The sequence below is a fragment of the Uloborus diversus genome, chromosome 2 (genome assembly GCF_026930045.1).
Source record: "Uloborus diversus isolate 005 chromosome 2, Udiv.v.3.1, whole genome shotgun sequence".
In the NCBI taxonomy this organism is placed as follows: Eukaryota; Metazoa; Arthropoda; class Arachnida; order Araneae; family Uloboridae; genus Uloborus; species Uloborus diversus.
Genome location: NC_072732.1, coordinates 132,804,401 through 132,826,866, shown reverse-complemented (window position 1 = coordinate 132,826,866; position 22,466 = coordinate 132,804,401). Strand labels below are relative to the sequence as shown.

At 33.5% G+C, this 22,466-nt stretch overlaps 1 protein-coding gene across 2 annotated transcripts in view; it reads right to left on the bottom strand.

Annotated features, from left to right (window-relative positions):
• Nucleotides 1-1,245: 1,245 nt before the first annotated feature.
• LOC129216036 (receptor-type tyrosine-protein phosphatase mu-like) overlaps nt 1,246-22,466 on the bottom strand; it is a 79,216-nt gene continuing 57,995 nt past the window's right edge. The window contains exons 15-18 of one of the 2 annotated variants that reach the window (XM_054850182.1): nt 8,277-8,408; nt 7,131-7,279; nt 4,154-4,289; nt 1,246-1,985 (exon numbers count right to left, since the gene is read on the bottom strand). In XM_054850182.1, coding sequence (XP_054706157.1) covers nt 1,923-1,985; nt 4,154-4,289; nt 7,131-7,279; nt 8,277-8,408 — 480 coding nt within the window. In that variant the 3' untranslated portion in view covers nt 1,246-1,922. The remainder of the gene's footprint in view (nt 1,986-4,153; nt 4,290-7,130; nt 7,280-8,276; nt 8,409-22,466) is intronic. The other variant, XM_054850181.1, reaches the window with a different exon arrangement.

Here is a 22,466-nt window from a genome sequence, read left to right as displayed (position 1 = left end):
AATGATTCGTAATGTCATATAATTAAATTTTCTAGCATTAATTGTTATTCTTGTCAGGCCACAATTATTATTTAGTTTTATCAAGAATTGATAAATATCGAATTCAACATCGTGCAAATGGCTGCTTAGAACTACGAACTGCGTATTTTGCATTAATTTCTAACGTTTAGTAACTTGAATTCTCATTTCTTTCTACGTGGGCCAGAATATCAACAAGACTTTGAAAATTAATTTAAAAAGAATAAAGCGAAAAAATCATGCATATGAACAAAATTTACTAGACTTATTAGTAATTTCTTCGTTACCACATACGTTTGTTTTAGTTTTTTCGTCCGCCATTAGACAGTGACCGCAGTGCCCCCTATAGTTCGTTGGAGTTGCGAATTCGTAACTCCAGCGCTCGAATACGCTACCTTGCGGTGATTTACATAACTGCCGAAAAAACTAAAACATTGCGTTCCATGTGTGTCTGTTGACGTAAACATAGGTAGTGTGTTATTAGTATTTATTAACGCATTCGATGTGTCTTGGATTGCTTTCAAAAATAGAAAGTGTTTTGTCCCTTAATGCTATTCTCGAGCTCCTCAAAATAATGTTAGTCTTTATTATTTCCCTCAAAAAGTGAGTTGACTGTCGTAAATGGCGTGAAATCCTAAACACATGAAAACTCTGGATTAACAAACTTCGCATCTGCAAGTCTATTCGAAGCACTTTTTTTTTTTTTTTTGTAAGAGGATAACTTTATATAAGGTACATTTTTTTTATTGTTTTGTGTGAATTTGTAAGAATAAAGTTTTTTTTCTCTTAATCTTAAGCTCAAAAGAAGGATAGCATGCAGTATTATCGTAGAACGGAATGAAAAATGTTTAACTCTGAGAATTTTTATCGCCAAAATAGTGCGATTATAGTTTAGGGTTATAGTTTTAGTATTGTGCGAGCAAAGAACATTTGCTTGGTGAGATTTTGCATGTCAGTTGTAAACCATTTTTATCTTTTATCATGTGTGGATTAAAATGGTAGAAAGATAACAGAATTCGATAAGTTTAAAGAAATAATGGAAGATCAATTAAAAAGAAAACTACCGCAATGTATCCGTGAAAATTTTATTGTTGATGCATGACAAAATTAAATCATAATTTAGAAATTAGAAACATACGAAACCGAATGTAAAACAATTAGCGCTAGTCAAACAAAACAAAGAACTTTCATCTTCCTCTTTTGATAACACTGATAAACAAAGGCTTATTTACATGAAATATTTATAGTGTTCATATGGCTACAATAAAAATGCAATTTCATCAAGAATTGATGAATTTCGAATTCAACATCGTGGAAATGGCTGCTTACAACTACGAACTACGGAATTTGTATTAATTTCTAATGTTTAGTAATGCTTCTTGAATTCTCATTTCTTTTTACATGGGCCAGAATATCCACAAGACTTTGAAAATTAATTTAAAAAGAATAAAACAAAAAAGTCATGCATACAAACAAAAATTACTTGGCTTATTAGCATTTTCTACGCTACGGCGTGCGTTTGTTTTACCTTTTTCATCCGCCATTAGACGGTGGCTGCAGTGCCCCCTATAGTTTGTTGGAGTTGCGAATAATATACCTTCGGTGTGCATCAAATGTTGTATGCTATTCGATTTTCTCAATGTTAAATTAAAGCTCATGCTTTTCAAAATATCTACTTTCTTCTTTTAAATGACAGCAAACATTATTGAAAAAAATTAGTTTATTAGACATAAACGTTTATAAAATCTAACAAATGTAAAAAATAATTTTGAAAATAATGTGAGGCTGAAAACAATTTGATATTTCGGTGGTTTAATAGCGTAATACTGGAAGATGTTTTTCACAATGAAACAAAATGCCGCTGATTTACATCTATTTGCTAGTATTTAGTCCAACAAAATTAGTTATTTCAATATCTTCTCAGATACCAGAAAACAAGCTAGCTCATATAGCCACCTATATTGATCCTGAAATGAAAAAGTACATTGATCATTATTATTGTTATTATTTTCATTATAATCATCATTACTATTATATTAATGATATATTTTCACTGCTGGTACCATAATAACCATCATAAGAGCACTATTGATAATTTTATTCCATAGAGCCTCATTGGCGTATTTAGGAGGAGGGTAGGAAATTCTGACCCCTTCAAATTAGCCAAGTGGTACAGTGGTTTGCCGAAAATTGTATTCATACATGCTGTGTTAAAAGTCCTAACACCACTTAACATTAGTTTCTTCCAATAGCCCAAATATTTTTCTGTAGAGCCTGGTGCTTTTAAGAGAAGAACAGCACAAGTCAAGCTCACCACTAACATATTTTGCCGACTAATTGGTGTTTTTTTTATTACTAGTGGTAGCCGCACAGCTTTTCCCGTAGTAGAAAACTAAAAGGTCATTTTGGTGCGCCTGTATATTAATGGATGATAAACGTCTCGCCAATTTCTATGTCTATTTGTCCGCCCATTTTATGGGCCCACGTTATGATAATTTACTCGTCCATGTTATGATAATTTAATCTTACATATTATGATAATTTAATCTTACATATTATGATAATTTAATCTTACATGCTATGATAATTTAATCTTACATGTTATGATAATTTAATCTTCCACGTTGTGATAATTTGCTCTTTAAAATGTTCTTAAAATTGGAATAGAAGAAGAAAAAAATTGAGTTTTCGAAAAATCGCTTCGAGATGTTCACCGCTATGCTACGAACTAGTTTTGTGCCAAATTTCATGAAAATCAGCCGAACGATCGAGGCGCTATGCGCATAACAGAGATCCAGAGATCCAGACACACATAATTTCATTTTGATTATTAGTAAAGATTTGTACTAGGAACTTCAAATGTTCATTTTCAACCCCCGATGCAAAAAAGAAGGAGGTTATAGGTTTGACGTGTCAGCGTGTGTTTCTGTGTGTTTGGTCTTGGATACTGAAGCAAAAGCTCAAGGAAAAGTTGAAGTAAATTACTTGAGAAGGAAGAGTACTTTCATTAAATTTGGGCAATTTGTTGGGCTTCAAAGAGGTTAAACTTTTGACTGCCCAGCATACTAAACAGTTAAATGACTCCACTCACAACTAAACTGGTTACTAAGCTCGCTTAAATCAGTTTAAGATGAGCCTTCTGACAATAGTATATCATTCCACGGCATTTTAAACTGTTTCGGAGAACTTTAAATTAAAAGAAATTTGTCCGAGAAAATCTTCGCAATCGCGGATTTTAGAATGCGAGTGACAAGGTCCCCTCCCCTCCTCCCCTATAAAAGAGAGAAATACCTCTAAAATAACCCTCTTAAAAAGTCCAATTCCGCATGGACCCGTAGTCTGCAGCATGGACCCCCCTCTCCTAGTAGACACCCCTGCTAATTATCATTTTGTTCATTAGAATGTATTTATTTAATTTTATAGTGCGTGGTGTTTGCTATTTTTGATTTTTTTTTAAACTAATAGAAACATTTTTTAAAAAAGAAGATTTTTCTCGTCCCCCTTTCCCCCCAAACCAGACGCAGAAAATGTTGGTACTTCTTACCCCTTCATGTTGGAAGGGAAAGAAATAATTTGCAGCAGAAGTAAATCTTTTTTTTTTTTTTTTATATTGGGCCTACGCTTTTTTTCCCGCTTAGTTTTACTGTACAGATAAAACTTGAACGGAAATGAATCTAGATATTGAGTGGAAGTATTAATATAATGCAAAACTAATTTACTATATTAAATTTTTATTTCTATCAGAACTGAGACTTAGTAGCAACGGATACTAAGATATACCAATATGATGAAAATCTCTCAATATGCCGTTGAATATTCAAGGCATTATTTCAAGGACGTATAATTCTTACATTTTCTTTTCTCATTTTGGTATTTTTGCTTTATTTACGAAAGTGGAATTTTTCCCGCATTTGATGTTTTCTTCGGTAAAAATTCTTGTTTTATGGCTTTTACTGATTAATTTACTTACAGAATTATCAAAATCCCGTTTAGTCGCTGCTTCTATCTAGAAAGTGACATATTTGTAAGTGTAACTAGGTGAAGCTAAGCATTGTCAATACGACAATAGCGAAATGTGAATTTTAATAGTAAAACATGTGGAGTGAAGGAGAAAAGTAATAATGAAAATACTTACTACTGTAGGAATAAATGATGGTCTGTGCAATCTAACTGTTCGTACGGCCTGCACCACGTCAGCCTGCCGTGTGTCATGGATTTGTCCAGCTATGTAAGCAGCAGCACAGTAAAACCCAGACGCTCTACAACCATTGCTAGAAACAAAAACAAGAAACTAAATGTTTTGAAGTGAGAATTTGGATGAGGAATGTGAAAAGCCAGAAAATTACAAAATCAATGCCAATCATCAAATTTCGGATTTGACTTAGGGTTGAACTACTCTCTTCGAGTTTCCTTGTGAATTGCATTTAAAAATGTGGATAAGAATATTACAAACACAAGCCGGCCGGTGGTGTGATGGTTAGGCGCTGGCCTTCTACGCCTGGGGACCCAAGTTCCGACCTGGGAGGCCAGTCGGTGGATTTTCGAGATGCAGAAAATCTTCAACGCTCATGTCGTATGATTATGCGGCATGTAAAAGATTCCTTGGGCATTCGTTTGGCTTAGAATATCCCTCTGCTACAGTAAATTCCTAGTGAATTTTCGCATCAAATGAGAGCCCAGTTGCCTCCATCTGGTGGAAACTGGGCGTCAAAAACACTACTGTGTCTGCATCAGCACCTTAATGGTGACACACGAAAAACTGATGCATTGTTGGGGAGCGCACTAGGTCTGGTTAGGGCCCAGACGCCTCTTGAGGTGGGTCTCTTATGCAGCCCCATTGGAAAGGAAAAAAATATTACAAACACAATGGTGTAGGGTTGTTGAAACTTTCTAGAAATTTGCAAAATCTCTGCAAGTTTCTTGCAGAATTTTGAAAAGACATCACATAATCTTTTTGCAACGAAAACGTCGAGTTGTGAGCCGAACTGCTTCATTTGAAGGAAATTCTAAAATATACTTCTAATTTCAAAAACCTGCAGAAAATTCTCAGATTGCTGCAAAATTCAGAGATACCTGCAGCAAATCTGTAGAATTACTCAATTATTGAAGCATCAAACGGCGACAACACTATGATATGACAGCCTTTGCTTAGCCAACCTTTACTATCGCTTTTGTTACTTTATTATCCACAGTTTTATGCATAACTTAAGAGAAAACTCGATGAGGATAGGTCAAACTAAACCGGATCTAAGACTGTCAGCTATTGCAAAACGCTTTCAGACCTTAACTCGCAACTTTAACTTTAATAAATTGTAAAATGACACGTTTTTGAAAAAGACTTTCGAAAAGAGCGGATTTTTTCTTTCTTAACACAGAAGTCAATTAAAGGGGAAACAAATGCTACAAAGTGTGTCTCCAGCTTTATCCAACTTATTTTAGACTTCTAAATATTTTTACGTTTTACATCATAGTTAATTTATAAGTAAATAAATTAAGATGCTAAACATATTTTTTTATAATGTATAATCGATCCTAAAATGACAAACATTATTATTATTACTTTCTTTTAGAAAGTGATCACAGTCGCAAACATTATTGTGAAAAAGCCACTTTACGTTTTCTACAATTTTGCCCAGATCCCACTTAACAAACAATCGTTATCAGTGAAATAAAAAATTAATGTATTTAAAATGAAACTTGTAGCTATTAAACTCAGAACACAACACGAAGTTCATATAACATTGAACAATGTTTCATTCCAAACACATAATCTCAAATAAACATGTTCTTAAAGTTTTACATGAATGAAAATGAAATGCTAATGCTGCAAGTAATATAAACTTCGGTAACTGCGACAATAAACGTAAAAAGCATGCGTGGTATCTGTAAACGAATTTGAAATCAAACAAAGTGAAAAGAGAAAAGCGTATATTACGAATAAAATCTCTGAGCTAGTTAATAAAAAATAAGTAAAAACTAATAAAAATCCTTAAAAATTAGTTATCTTTTTTTAACTTATCTGGCTTTAAATGAAGTATAAATGCTGAAACTGTTACCATACCAGTATTTCAAACATAACTAAAACAAAATTGCATATAAGTAGTTTTTTTATAAAGGTTTTTTGGGACAAATGATTTTTCTTTAAACTTTCTCAAAATTAAATATCAGTAATATTAGAAATTCAAAACAAGCACTACTTTAATAACAATTAATCAGTGAGAAGCAAAAATGGGTGTAATTTTCAAAAATAAAGTTATGAGAGAAACGCGTGTAAAGTTAAAACCACAGGAGTTTTTCCATTGAAAAACTTATTTAAATCCTGCTATATAGCAGAACCTGCCAAGGCTACCATTACCATCCCTTGCCACAAAATAGATTGAGAGTTTCACCTACTATTGGTATACAAATTGTTGACAAAGTTTTATTTTTGACTTTTACACCCATTTACTTCTTGGTGTTTGAGTTGTTTATTTTTCATAATCGTGCATTGAATTTTTTCCAACAATCATCAGAAACAATGCAAGACGCAAGAAAAAAGTCAAAAAAGGACAAAATATTTTTTGGATTAAATTTTAAGATTTCGGTTTATAAGTGAAAAAAATCCAGTTTCCGGACTATGTGCAGAAACCTAAATTTCATAGCTAGTTTAGGCTCGGTTTAGCATACAGACAAGCACTCAAAAACACACTTCTTTGATAATACGAAGAGATAAAGATAATTTTAATCCTAATCACTAAAAGGCGATATCTTGTCAGAAAAGACAACCATGCGCTTCGATTCAAGATGGCTTTCTTCACTTGTGACGTCACATGATGAAACATTATTTTAGAAATATGACATTTTAATAAATTAATTGAAAATTAAATGTTGGGAAAAGAAATGTATTTTCTGGTTCTGTGTTGATTTTTTTTTTTTGCTTATTTTATCAATTTCAGTGACTAAAAGTGGTACCTTTGACTGTAGGAAACACCCCTGTTGTACTGTGAAATAATAAAAAAAAAATGTCTGAAAGAGAACTCGTACATTTTCCCTATTTGCTGTCTTTAGCGCTTCATATATTATGCTGGGTAGCCAATGAAATAGCAAAAAAAGAAGAAAAAAAAACTGCTTACTAGCACGTGACAATAATTGGTGAAGGAGTATTCTTTCTTGTCCACTTGTCGATCTTTGCAATAAGTGACACTATTGTATCGACGTTGGGGGGAACAAACTCTTCTTTCCGCCATCCATAAAGGTGAAATGTCTTCACTGTGCGACTTTTCTGTGGAATTAGAACGAAATAGAACTTTAAATTTCTTCATTAAATAGTAAAATGAGTTTCACTGTTCACACTGTTTTACACTACTCATTTATCCAAAATAAGTTCGATATTTAGTTTAACGAGATTTTTACCTTTTTTTTTTCAATTTGTTAGAAAAGCAGCAGCAATTAATTTTTTACTATTAGTTTTTTTTTTTAATGTTTCCCTGCTCATTCTCAGGCACTCTTACATTGTATTTTTGTACATTTTTCAAGTTTCATGTAGTTTCTGGAGTTGTAATTTCGGATCTAAAAGTCTGACTAAACTTTCCAATTTTTCTTTTAACTTGACATCTTCATTTCAAACATTTAACCTAGTTTCAATGCTATAGGAAACAGTGTAAGAAATATCCCTTCAAAAGGAATTGCTTCTATTGCACTTACATAAGTACGCACCTATTGTTTTCAATTATTAAAAGACACCGATAACATAATAAGCGTACAAGGAAGCGATCTGATGACATCAGATTTATTTTACGAAGCTGTATTTTTATTTATTTATTTATTTGATGTGAAAACGTCTTCAGCCGCGCTGAGCGATATTTGGTAAGGGAAACATATGGGTTCGCGTCACCGATCACCTCGACATGCTTGTGACGTATGGCGCTTGCATTTGACTAGCGACGCGTAGTATAGCGGCCTGCGTATGGATGAGAAAATTTTGTGAATTCGTGTCCTGACATGCTGTAATAACAGAAGTACTACAGTATATAAAACTAGATTAATTCCTGTCAAATATATTTATTTTTTTTATTACAGTTACTACAAGCCTATTATATCTTTCTTTTAGAATATAATAAAATGGTTGAATCTACAAATGGATTAAATATCGTTGAGCTTAACGATGATAATAGTGCTAAAAATGAAAATTAAGTTTATTAAAACCTATGTAAATATTAAAACATGGTATAAATATGAATATTTTGCATTGAGCTTGTGCAGCCCATCAATCCACTCACCCCTTTAGGATTTTTTATTCGAAATTTTCTAATTAAAACTCCAGCAAAATATTCTGGCTCTGAAGATAAATGTTCAATTTTGATGTTTCCTTGGTACAAGCTTCCAGATTGCGGCCAAAATATAGGGCAATTCTGAAAAATATAAGGATGAAGTGAATAATTTTTAAATAATTATGACTGAAAACAAATGTAAAAAAACTAAATAGTTTAAGAAGCAAAAACCACTTTTAAAATGTTGAAATTTAACATTGTTTGACCAGGTGAAAAAGCAAATGCGTACAACAAAGGTTTTAGTTTTAATTTAATTTCATTTTTGTGCCTGAATAAACCATTTTAACACGCTTTTATTATTAGCTTCACCTGTATGTATGTATGTATGTATGTATCTTGTAACGGAATCTTGCAGCTCAAATTTTGCCCACTTCCTGCGATCGAATTCTTTTGAAATTTGGCACGCGACCTCAGACCCGATGACAATGCAATATTCTATAATCAAATTAATTGATAAACTTTTTTAATTATTAGTTTCCTCCAATTTTAATCAATATTTTGGCATAAATCCAACAATGTGAAAAAGGAAAATTTTTTAAAAATACATTAAAAAATGCTCGCAAAAATTATTTAAAAATATCTACAGAAACCTTTAATTTTTCTACATCAGACAAAATTTGTTCCAATGTTCCAAGGTAATTAGAACATGAAATATAATTGTTTTTAATTAATTTCATGCCAAAATTTAGGTGAGCCTTCAATTGGAAATTCATTGCTGATCAGACCATTGTTGAGCAAAACTTTTATTCAAATGCATCTCAAATTTTCAAAGTAATGTAGATATGATTTCCGCACACATACATCGATGACTGAGATGGATTAGATGGATTATACAATTACTCCACAGGCAATTTATCAGCGAAGTTGAATGTTTTTAGAGCTCGGCTATTACACTTTAAGGGGTACAGTTGCTCTTTTTGGAGTTCGAGAGACCACGTTTCGAATGCCACCCAAAACCTTTAGTCACTTTTTTTGGGCAAATTTCATGAATATAAAAGATTTTGAACAATGTTGAAATGAATATTTTTTCGTAAAACAAGTTGAACTAAAAAGAAGAAAATAAAATAATAGTTTAAAAAACTAGAAAAACACGTTTTCGTAGCAAAATGAACTAAAAAGTGAAAAATAATCTGAAATACACTCAAGGAGCTGGTAGATTTGATGCTCAAACGAACGAAAGCAGTTATCCGTGCAAAAGAAGGTTCAATAAAGTATTGACCTTGGGCCCTTAATTCATTGGCCAGTGAGTTTAGTAGTATTTAGCTGAAGAAACTACCTTGAAAACTCTTATACATTTTTAAAAAATATAGGGCTACATTGTCGTTTATGGTTCCGACATATCAACTGTATTTTTGAATCAGTTTTTGTTGAAATGGCGTAAAACAACTTACAAACAGTGTTGACTTACGCCTTTTTAACAAAAAGCAATTCAATTACAATAACTGTAAAAGATCATAATTACACACTTGTTGCACCACGAGCTTTAGCATTCAGCAGAGCTAAACTATAAAAAGTTAAACAGTTATTTTAAACTATTTTTTCTTGTGTCTTGTTTAATTAAGTACCAGATGCGAGATAGGAACATAAGAAAATGTTTTCCTTAAAAATGTTAAACAATGTTTAGGTATATTCAGTAAATTACCGCCCATTAGCCAGGGCTAAAGCAGAAATACAGAATGTTTAGGTATTTTTTATCTGAGACTAATGCCTAAATCCAGCATGTAAAAAATGTATAATTGGAAAAAATAGAAGCAAATAAAATGTTTCCAAAGGAAAACAAACTAGAATAGTACAACTGACGAAAGAGGGAAAAATCTAAAGTAAAATTTAAAATCTTATAAAAAAATTTCATTTTAAAGTATGAAGTTAAGAAGTTGCGCATTTCAATTTATTAATAGCTACAAAATGAGTTCCAGTACATAATTAAAAATTATTTTTATCAAAAATGAATTTTAAAACAATTGTTTAAATCAATAGATCTAATCGTGATTAAAATTATTGACTTCCATATTGTTGAGTTACATTATTAATAGATAGTTTGCTTTCGTTTGTTAGTTTAAATTACACAATCATTTTGTTATATCGTATTTTATTACATTTTCCCTAAAATAGACAAATTTCCAATACTTGACTTTCTTCGATAAAGTTATTGAAAAAACTTGTGTAGCCGAAATTTCTGTAAAAAATAATTAAAAACTAGAACAAATCTCAATAGGTAGTTTAACTGAATGAAAATTTAAATGTTCGCTTCAAATTTGTAAAACGTCTTTCGAATTTTAATCTGGGACTTTCAGAATCATGTCACTGGCATGTGACAGCTTGTCTTCAATGTGTGAAAGAGCAAAAATACATTGACTTTTAACATATACTGGTGCAGCATGGACCTTATTTGTTTGTGCTGCAAGCTGCAGTAGGGTGATTCTTGAAAAAAATGTCCCGTGCATAACGCTAAGTTTTTTATTTTATTCAAGTAACTATTAACTAAATATGGGATTAACTGTTATGCTTTGATAGTATATTAAAGCATGTATTATTCCTCAACAGCACTATTTTTTGAAGGCTTTGGCTAGCTGGAAAAAATGAAAACCTTAGCGATATTCACGGGACATTTTTTCGAGAATCGCCCAGTAGCATTTAAATCTGTAAGGAAAAGTGTTTAAAAAATAAAGCAAACACGTAATAAAGCTCTTTTGTTCATGATACACAATGTTTCAAAAATAAATAATAACAATAATAATTCATCAGTTAACTTTTAAAATTATTTAATTTGTTAGTTTTTACATTTTTAAAAAATTATTTGCAATAAAAAATAGAACTTACAAATAAACCATAACAAAATCAAGTTAGTTTAATTTTACAAAATTTAAAAGTTTGCTTCAAATATGTAAAACACATTTTGGATTTTTAACAGGAACTTTGAGAATAATGTCACAGGTGTATCAGTTGGCCTGTCTTCAATAGGCCAAAGAATAAGAATTCATTGGAAAACCGCTGTTAGCATACACCGGTGTAGCAAGGACCGTATTTATTCGTGCTGTAATGGCATTTTAAATCTGCAGTGCGAAGAGGCAAAAAAATAAAGTAAATACGTAAAATTGCTCTTTTTGTTCATGATATTTAAGTTTTACAGGTAAATGACATTAATAATTCATTAGTCAACTTTTTGAAAGAATTTTTTTAAATTATTTAATTATTTAGTTTGTACATTTAAAAAAAATCTATTAAACAAAAAGAAATAGAACCTATAAATTACCCATGACAAAATCAAGTACAAATAATATAATGGTCAAAAATGCAATTCTGCTTGAGATTTTACTCATTTTTCGAACTACAAAAATCTTGCCCATATTATTTTAACTTTTAAAGATGTTTTGCAACTGCTAGAGATAAACTTGCAATATATAATTCTTGAAAATAAATACAGTTAAATCGGAAAGTTAAACAGTTGAAGCAAATTGTTTTAGACTGAAAACATAGTTCCGTAGCGTTTTGCTTCAACAAATTGTGCATATATAATGGATTAATGTTGTTATGGATTACAAAAGTCCGTTTAAGAAATCACGGAAGCATAAATCCAAGTCTGGACTTAGTATCAATTTTCTTCTGAATCTTCTTTGTATGCGGCAAATCATCCGGATTAGCCACTGATGCGTAATATTTTGGACGTATTTGGCCACGTTTTTCGAACAAAGGTCCTTTGCCACATTCGATGCCAGGCTTGGCTATCTTTCTCATGGCTCTAGTGTCCAATCCTCTCGACTCGCAATCCGCAATCTCAGCTTGGGCATACTTCTGAAACATCTCCTCTTCTTGGTCCAAACTTCTCATATGGCCCATATATTCTCGTATTTTTTCCATCTCCTCTCTTTTTTTAACTTCATTCTTTTTGGCTATTTGATGCAACTGAAGGTGTCTAGCTTCGTCCTTTAGATCTTGGCGCTTCTGTACGACATCGTCCTCTGTTTTCTTCAACTGTTCAACTTTATCAATAATCTGCCGTCTTTCTCTAAATGCCGTCCTCCTCTCCTCTAACTTTCTTCTCTGTTTTGATTCCAGCTCATTCTCATAGAACTTTTGAATGGAATCCATTGCTTCTTGGCGATCAATCCGTTTTATGGCGATGTCTTCCTTTCTCTTCGCTTCCTTCTCTCGAATTGCTTTTTGAAGAATTTCTTCTTCTTTCGCCTTGATACTTGCCTTCTCATCTCTCAACGTTTCCGCCACGTATTTCCTTAACCCATCCTTTTTCTCGTCTAATTCTGCTTTTACCTGTTGATGCTGAAGTTTTATTTCCCTTTTGGTATCGTTAAAAAGTTTCCTTCTCTGCTCTTCTGCATCATCAAGTTTATCCATCATGTTCAAAAGCTTTTGTTTCATTGCTATTTGTTCATCAAGAGAATTTTTGTGCTTCATTTCTGTACTTTTTACTTTCTCGACTTTATTCTTAACTTCCTCTTCGTACGTTTTAGCAACATCACGAACTAAATATCCATCTCTAAGGTGCTCCCACTTTTTCTCCTGTTCTTTTCTATGAGCCTAAACAAAGAAAAGTCTTTTAAATGATTATATTTTAAAAAATACGCATAAAAATATCAGTACATTGCAAAATTTATCGTTTTTTTTTTTTATATATATATAACTATGAATGAGGTTAATTTACTGGCAAAGTGTATTTCTAATACTAACTTTTAAACCAATAGTAACCAGTGAAAGGTGAACCTAATTACTATATTTTTTTAATTTGTAGAATGGGTTCGTATGTCATGCTGAGAGCTATTTTTCTGAGGAATCCGATAAAATAATAACCTTCCTAAACAATTTTTCACACAGAGTTTATTCTGCGCTCATTCACATGTCGTTAGCAATTTTCTTCAAGAAATCAATTTTCAATTTCATGAAGAACTGAAGCAGCAAAAAACATGAAGCACATTAACTCAAATTTAGACAAGCAATCAAAATGCTATGCGGTCGAATATAAATTGGACCTAGCTTCACTCGGTCAAAAATTTCAGGGGTACAACCAGAAGAGAAAAGAAAAAGAATCCCAGAACTAATAGCGCAAAATGTTTTACCAATTCTCACAAGGCAAGTGTTATGTGTACATATAAGGATTGTTTTTAAATCAATCTACCTCCCACCACCCCCGTAACTTCTATAAAAAAAACTTCACTTGAAAACTTCAATAGTTTTACTATCCTTTATCTACAGTCTAAGATTTTATGATAACCATTTTTGGTTTAGAACAAAACAAATGAGACAATTTTTTATCGCATATTTATTTACTTTATATATATTTATCTTTATTTTTCACATAACAAATTTTTCCATTCAAAAGTTAATTGAAAAAAAAAGAGCTTTTGAAAGGAAAAAATACTAGATCATAAATGCCCCTACATGCAAGAAAATACCGAGAAGTTCAGTTACAGCATCCAGAAACTGCTTTCATTGAGATTAGGATCTTATTTGTGAGATACTTTGCCCAAACTGCAGCAAAAAACTACCTTCCACAGACAGAAATTTACAGATTTATAATATTTAACTGAAATATATATTCACAACCATTTAAAATTAGTTTCACCTTAATATGAAATAATATTTGAAAATCCCATAAAGTGAGTTACATTTTCCTAAAATTCCTTACGAGCTAGATAAGTATCCAAAAAATGCCGATCTGAGTGGTGAAACACACGCATGGAAGCACTGCATCGGAGATATCAACACTTTGACAAGCAGACATGTTCTTTTTGTCAACAAATGAAGTCTTAGAGAGATAGAGAGAGAGTGTGAGAGAGACTATCAATGTGCTATAGAGTGGTCCTTCAAAACAGGGGCAAAGCGTTCATTTCTTCATTTCTGAATACTGTGACTGAGCTGTTCGGTATTTGCTAATATGTTCATACCTAATATGTTAATATGTTCCAACATCCAGTGGCAGATTTACATATTTGAGGGGTTGTCGCAATGCCCTTCTGGGGGTCCCTTTGTCTAATGTAAAAATATTTTCATACGCAGTTTTGGATATCCCTCACAATTGTGTCATGGTAAATACATCACTGCCAGCGTGCCAGCATCCAGATTTATTGCACTGCAAGTCGGTTTTCAAAATTTTTAAAACAAGTATTAAATTAGGTCGTGCTTTTTACAATAACTATATCTATTTTCATTATAACTGTTTAAAAATAAAATACAAACCTCATTCCGTTGTTTCATCCAGTTTTCCGCATTTTTCATTTTATTCCGCTTTACCTTCTCTGCCTTTTCTTTCTGTTCGTCTCGATGTTGGTCCATGTCCCTCAACATCTCAACTACGAACTTCGCGTTGTACTTAGCAAAGCCATCTTGTAAACTTTCTTTGGCTTTCATCTGTTCATCTCTGTCTTTCAACATCTCAGCGTAATTCTTTGCCGCTTTGAACGTTTTAACCCTGTCCGTCTCTTCAAACAGACGCTTGTATGCAATATCCAGCACGTAATTTCTCCTGGCCTCTCTTGCAGCTTCCGTCTTTAAGTCTTGGTGGGCGCTTTTCTCTTCCATTTTATGCTGTCTTTCTCTTAAATCACTGCCCAGTTCCTTTTTGTTTGCAACGGCAGTTGACAAAATCTTCGCTGAAGCTTGCTGCGCCTTCCTCTGATATTTCTTCACGTCTTCAAGAGACTTTTCATGCTCAAGCAGCTGAGAGTTTTCTATCATATTCTCAAACTGATTTCTGAATAATATGACTGGCATTTTCGCTTTCTTTGGAGTGTCTCTGCGTTTAAATGTATCTTCAGCCATTATAGGGGGCATTTATTTCCTAAAACAGAATACAAATGTATCATTGTTCTATCCATTTGTACGACTGCAACATTTTTACACATATATCTGTACCTCAGAGTCAGAGGAACGTAAGTCACATTAGATAATTTTTATAGTAGAGAGGAAAAACTTTTTTCTGGCGCATGCAAAGGATAGGAAGCGTACTCTATTAACCCTGGTAAAATATTGAAAAGGATTTTTTAAAAGAATTACGTTCACATGGCTCGATGTAGGATAGACTTCTATATAAAATGCACTAACAATCAGAAAATCGTAACTGTTGGACACGTCCTTCTGGCTCTGAGGTACAGATATTTGCCCTACGTTCCCGGAAAATTAAATTTGTCTTTTAATTCTAATACATTTGAGTATAACACACACGAGCAACACGTTCAAATCATTTTCACTTCCTTTTACAAAAAAGGAAGTATTGTATTCGCGAAAAAATTTTCACTCAAAAATCGGCCTTCATTTCCATTTTGCTCATCCTCAAGTGAATGTTGAGTTTTTTTTTTCGACCCGACCACACGTACATATGTACCTAAGAACATATAGACGCCCGAAATATCCATTTTGATTTTTCCCGAGTTAATTACAACAGGTTTTCTCGTGACGTCTGTATGTACGTATGTATGTGCGTATGTGTGTATGTATGTCGCATAACTCAAGAACGGTATGTCCTAGAAAGTTGAAATTTAGTACGTAGGCTCCTAGTGGTGTCGAGTTGTGCACCTCCTTTTTTGGTTGCATTCGAGTGTTTCTAAAGGGGTCTTTTGCACCTTTTTGGGAGGAATTCATTGTTAATTTCGGTGCAAACTCAAAAGGTGTTATAATTTGGCGGACACTTGGCGATATATCGCCAGTATTTGGTTGCCAAGTTTTGTCGCCAACTTGGCGACAAATTTGGTATTTGATTTTTTTTTTTTAAATCTGGTTTCAATGTGGCCATTGTTGGTGATATTTAGAGAGTTAGAGAGAGAATCACATTAAAATCGCAATAATAGGGAAATGACATTAAATTGGTGTAAAAATAAGTCATGTGATGCACACATCAGCTCGTTTTTAAATGCAAGAAAACTCTTTCGAAAGCCGATACTTCATATGAGGCAGTGAGAAGCAAAGGGATGCAAGTAGCAAAATTAAAGATTTGGAGATAACCAGTAGAAATGGAAGGTGACCCCCCCCCCCCTCTATCTTGGGGCAAGATATAGTACTAGTAACCCTGGTAGATTCCGGTATACAGCTTGATTCAGAAAAAAATTTCAATGAAAGCCTATACCTATGATCTGATCTTTATACGCGTTTTACTCAAAACTTCAAAAATGTCCGCTTGCATCCCTTTGCTTATCATTGCCTCATATTAGGATGCGTAATGGTTCCCTATATTCGAATATATGCAAAATAAAAGCATTTAAGTTTCCAATTTCGGAAACAAAGTACAAATTTATGCGTAAAAATGTCTCATTTACGAAAATAGATTGAGCAATAAAGGTAGTTATAAAAATAATGGAAACAATCTGTGACAAGTGTGTTGGGAATCGCTACTCTGCCTTCGGACTCTAATCACTCACACTGGTGAATCCAGATGGTGATTGAGTTCTCTGGTCATTTTTGCTGATATTGTTCGCTTTTTAGACATAACAATCCGTCGGTTTCTTTCACTAAGCTTACTTTTGAGTCCACTATTTTGCTTTGCCGAGCTTCTCTTACCGCGCTACGTGTATGCTGTCATGACTTTGTACTGTACCTCTAGAAACACCAAAAAGTTGAGATGTTTCAGATAGACTTGCTTTAGCTAGACGCGCTCCAACAATTTGGCCTCTTTTAAAATTTGAGAGGTCCGATATTTGCGATATTTCACGCGCTTGAAAAAAATCCGGAACTTCAGTTAATCCACCATATACTATACAAGAATATGTACATTACTATTTATTTCGAAAAAAAAACCCAGATATCTAGTTTTATTCTTTATTACGTACGAAGCACATTCAAAAATGTCCCTTTTATTTACAGGTGTTCCCATTATTTTGATAACTACCTGTATATAAGGTGTCAAATTCCCGCTAAACACCTTTTGGAGGACTATTCTTGAGAGTAGTCTCAAGCATATTCTTATTATTATGGACAAGAGTATTAGAAAACATCTTCCTAAAAAAATTCCCGTAATTATACCTTCTTAAATATTTAAGATGCGAACCAATGCCTTTAAAATTGAAAAGATAGTAATAAAAGATTACATTTTAAAGAATTATCATTAATACAAATCTATTGCATTAATAAGTTCTTAAATTTTGATCGATAAAGATTTTACTTGACGACAATGATTTTGCTATAGCATGTTGCATGCCCTTAGTTATCCACTGGCTTAATTTTACTTATTTTGGTATTTTTCTCGAACAACAAACGAACATTATAATTAACTTTAACAAATACTGAATCGACTGCATAGGTTTTTTAAGTTGAAGATATAATAACTGAGGGGAGTTTCCAAAACTTATTTAAAAAATATTCTTTCTTCATTATCACACTTATTTAAAAAAAATTGATCAATTATTGAAGATAATTGATATGAAACTTTAATAATATTTGTAAGATTCCATGAATTAACCACTTTGTTAGCTGGTTCATTCATAGAAACACCTAGTGGTTCAACAATAGCAACTGCGTCATTTTGAATGTTCTCATAGTTGTCCCTGCTGTGACGATTCATAGTGAAACTTTAAATATGGGGAATTGTACTTGAAAATGCACTCTTTCAAGTCAATGCTCCCATTTAGTTGTTTAGTAATATTCAAAGCATGTACAAATAAAATGTAAAAGTCAATCATTAGTAAGTGAACAGTGGAAGTTTTATTTGGACGTTTAACAATATGATGTATTGATTCAAGCTCTTTGAAGACTCTGCATTGGACAGTTTTGAGGCAAAAGAAGACACAAAAACTGATTTCGTGCCAGAGAAAATTTGGATGGGGAAAATATCTTCGAAATCCAGTCATATAACGGGTTCATTGACGGCAACCTTCCCCTATATATATATATACCGATCATAAAATATTAAAGTGCCGTTCTACATCATCAAAGAAGTAGAGAAACTGCATAAACTCTATTTGAAGCTTTCCAAAAAATCAAAATTTGAATAGTGAGGACACATGTTATCTAGCAATTTAACTCTGGTGCACATACAGTGTGATTTTTGTGACATTATAAAAAAGTCTTCAGGAACGGAAAAAGCATTATAAAATTTAAGCATTCAATATAATCAATGGGCCAGAAAAAGAACATAACGGTTTCATAAAATGAAGAGTTTGTTTTTCAAAATACACCCAAAGCACTAATTATTGTCTGAGAAGGGAATATTTTTAATTAGCCACTATCAGGCGTCATAAAAAAAGTTATTTTTTAATAATTGTAAAAAAAAAAAATGTCCTCTGTTAGCAAGGGCAGACTTACAGTAACGTGGTCGTGGCGAGTTTAAGAAACTTTGGCGCCAATCCATACCAAGCATTCAATTAAAATGCCAAAACTGAGTCAAATAAATAAATTAGGCCACAAAAAACATTAAAGAGTAAATAGAAGCATTAAATATCAGTAAAAGTGCTATTAAAATGCAAAATATTCGGCCCACACCATTATTTTTTCGTCAATCTTGTTAAGAGACTACGTTACCTTCCTTCCGCCTAAACAAGCGTCAAGAAAAAAGAGGAGGGGATACATTCTTTAATTTAAATACACTAGTTATAGTTTTCACAAAAGTGTTTGCACATTAAACTTGGAAATACTATTAGTAACTTTCGTCTCCTAATTTGGCGATAAAAAGGGTCTTCCAACAAAAAACTTCAATTTCAGCTTCCTAGACAGAGTCAAGTTCCTCAGCAACATTACCTTCTACATTTTCTTTCATTAAATGCATCCGTGCGTATTTTAGATTCGTCGAAAATGGAAAGAAATAAAATAAACATAACAGAAATGAATTCAAACTTACCTATTATCTTGCTTTCTCATTTCAGATGCTGAAACCATTGCTTTGTTCAAAAATTTCATAGCTCATCATATGATTGAATACATTGCATTCAGAGTATTTTTTTTCGTTTCTCTTCTTATTGTAAACCAGTGACATATTTTCAGAAGAAGACTCCATCTCACCAGGAAATGAATGACAGTTACAGTGATGAAATGTTTCGTCGTCTTGGAAACCAAGAGAAACACGAGAATTCTTATACTTAAAGGCTTTTATCAGCATGTGTTTGCATGTATGGGACTTTTACTCTGCATTGAAAAATCAATACAAGCTTGAATCAGTTAATTAAGCTTAATTTTCTAAACATATAACTATATTATTTTAATGTTGTACTTTATTTGGAACTAGTGGTACCTGCACGGCTTTGCCCGTAGTTGGAAATTAAAAGGTCATTCGGTTCGCCTGTATATTTACAAATAATGGATGACGAATTTCTCGCCAATTGGCTATGTTCATTCGCTCTCCCATCCCACGTCATGATAATTTCGTAATTCACTCGTACAGCAAATGAAAATTTTGCTCAGGAAAATGTTCTTAAAATTGAAATAGAAAAAGAACAAAATCTTATTTTCGAAAAATCGCTTCGAGGTGCACACCCCCATGCTACAAACTAACTTTGTGCCAAATTTCATGAAAATCGGCCAAACGGTCTAGTCGCTATGCGCGTCACAGAGATCCAGACATCCTACAGACATCCAGACAAAGAGACTTTGAGCTTTATTATTAGTAACTAGTGATACCCGCACGGAGTTGCCCGTAATGGAAAAATCAAAAGGTCTTTTGGTTCGTCTGTATATTTACAAATAATGTATGGTGAATTTTCTCGCCAGTTGGCTTGTACTCATCTTACGGTTCCACGATATGATAATTTCGTATCTCGCCAATTGGCTTGTGCCCATGTTACGGTTCCACGTTATGATAATTTCGTAATTTACTCGTCCATCTTATTTTTTTTTTCCTTAAAATTGGAATAGAAAAAGAACCACATCGAATTTTCGAAAAATCGCTTCGAGGTGCACATCCCCATGCTACATACTAACTTTGTGCCAAATTTCATGAAAATCGGCCGAACGGTTTAGGCGCTATGCGCGTCACAGACATCCTACAGACATCCAGACATCCTCCGGACAGAGAGACTTTCCGCTTTATTATTAGTAAAGAAGATAAAGAAGCTCAACTATAAGGCTTTTGTACATTTAACTCAAATCTTTATCCAATATCATATTTTTTAATCAGTTTTAAAGATAAAATTAGGAATAACGATGCGTAATATAAAAAAAAAATGCGATTGTTTGCTATCTTCATTTACTAGAAACAGATCATACACTTTATAGAAACACTAGTGGAAACCCGCACGGCTTTGCCCGTAGTTGAAAATCAAAAGGTCATTCGGTTCACCTGTATATTTACAAATAATGGATGATGAATTTCTCGCCAATTGACTATGTTCATTCGCTCTCCCGTTCCACGCCATGATAATTCCGTAATGTTCTTAAAATTGAAATAGAAAAAGAACAAAATCGAATTTTCGAAAAATCGCTTCGAGGTGCGCACCCCCGTGCTACAAACTAACTTTGTGCCAAATTTCATGAAAATCGGCCGAACGGTCTAGGCGCTATGCGCGTCACAGACATCCTATAGACATCCTCCGGACAGAGAGACTTTAAGCTTTATTATTAGTAACTAGTGGCACCCGCACGGCTTCGCCCGTAATAGAAAAATTAAAGGTCTTTTGGTTCGCTTGTATATTTACAAATAATGTATGGTGAATTTTCTCGCCAATTGGCTTGTACCGACGTTACAGTTCCACGTTATGATAATTTCGTACCTTGCCAATTGGCTTGTGCCCATGTTACGATAATTTCGTAATTTATGATAGTTTTTTTCTTAAAATTGGAATAAAAAACGAACCACATCGAATTTTCAAAAAATCGCTTCGAGGTGCACACCCCCATGCTACAAACTAACTTTGTGCCAAATTTCATGAAAATCGGTCGAACGGTTTAGGCGCTATGCGCGTCACAGACATCCTACAGATATCCTACAGACATCCTACAGACATCCAGACATCCTCCGGACAGAGAGACTTTCTGCTTTATTATTAGTAAAGAAGAAGATTATATCGTCACAACACACGTGTGTTGCGACGGTAACGATTCAACTCGAAGGGGAAATTTCAATAATTGAGGTTTTGGCGCAATCGCCAAATTTTGACGATAATCTTATCATTCTGGTCTTTTCAATGTATGTACAGTCTGCCCACGGATAAAATGGAATTGGCAAACATCTAGTTAAGAGAGTCTATACAACGCCCCCTTAAAACTAAGGTATTAAGAGGGCGTTGGTCTATCTGAATTATGGGCAAAAGTTTAAACTTAATACAAGTGGTCCGTTAATTTCAATGTGACTCTATTTAATTTAGAGGTTAACATACATCTGCAAAAGCTGGCATCGCTATGAAAACTAATAGAAGCGTCCATTTCCGCTTGTAAACCGGATCTTTGCCCTTCCATCTTATCGGTGGTCAGACTCCTTGCGGTTTCAGGTTTCAAGCTGTTACTGATTTTTGTGTGTATGTGCTACTAAAGTGGATTTTTGTGAGCATTATCATAAAGTGGAATACATGCCAATGGCAAAAAAAAAAAAAAAATCCCATTGCTTAAATAGCTGTTGCCAGTTTTGCTCCTCATACATTAGTTTTCCATCTTAATGGACCTTTCATGCTAGTTAATGACTTAGGGGTTTTTTTCTGAGCAACCATGAATTGCTTATTGTTTTCATTCTGCCGTTGATTGACGTCCACGACTTTTGATTTTTGGATAGGGACACCACCGTCCATCGGTCCCTTCGATGCTGCTCCTACAGCGAGCACCGTCTCCACGAGATGAACTCTCCACCGGAATCTGCTTCTGCTGGGCGGTAAGGTCTATATCACACACACGCGCGCACTCGTGATTGCGAAAAGCATGATTTGAATTCAATACGTCGAAAAATCTCTTTTGTTATCGTTTCTTTTTTTTTTTTTTTGTATTGTTTTCGGATTACTTTATTATACTGCCGTGTGCTGGTAAAGGGCAGTAACTGCAAATTTTTCATGTTTCTTTTTTTTTTTTTTTTTTGCATTTTTGTCATCCATTGTACGTTATCTTTTTTGTACAAGCTCTCTTATTTGGTTTCCGCTGAAAAAAAGACGCGAAAAAAGACGTCTAATTCCAGCATTTCAGTAGTGTTGGTATTGAATCCAAAACGCGTTTCTTCAAATATCTAGAAAACTCATTCCTGCAGATACTGCCGTTTACCTGCACACGACAGTATATCTCTTAATA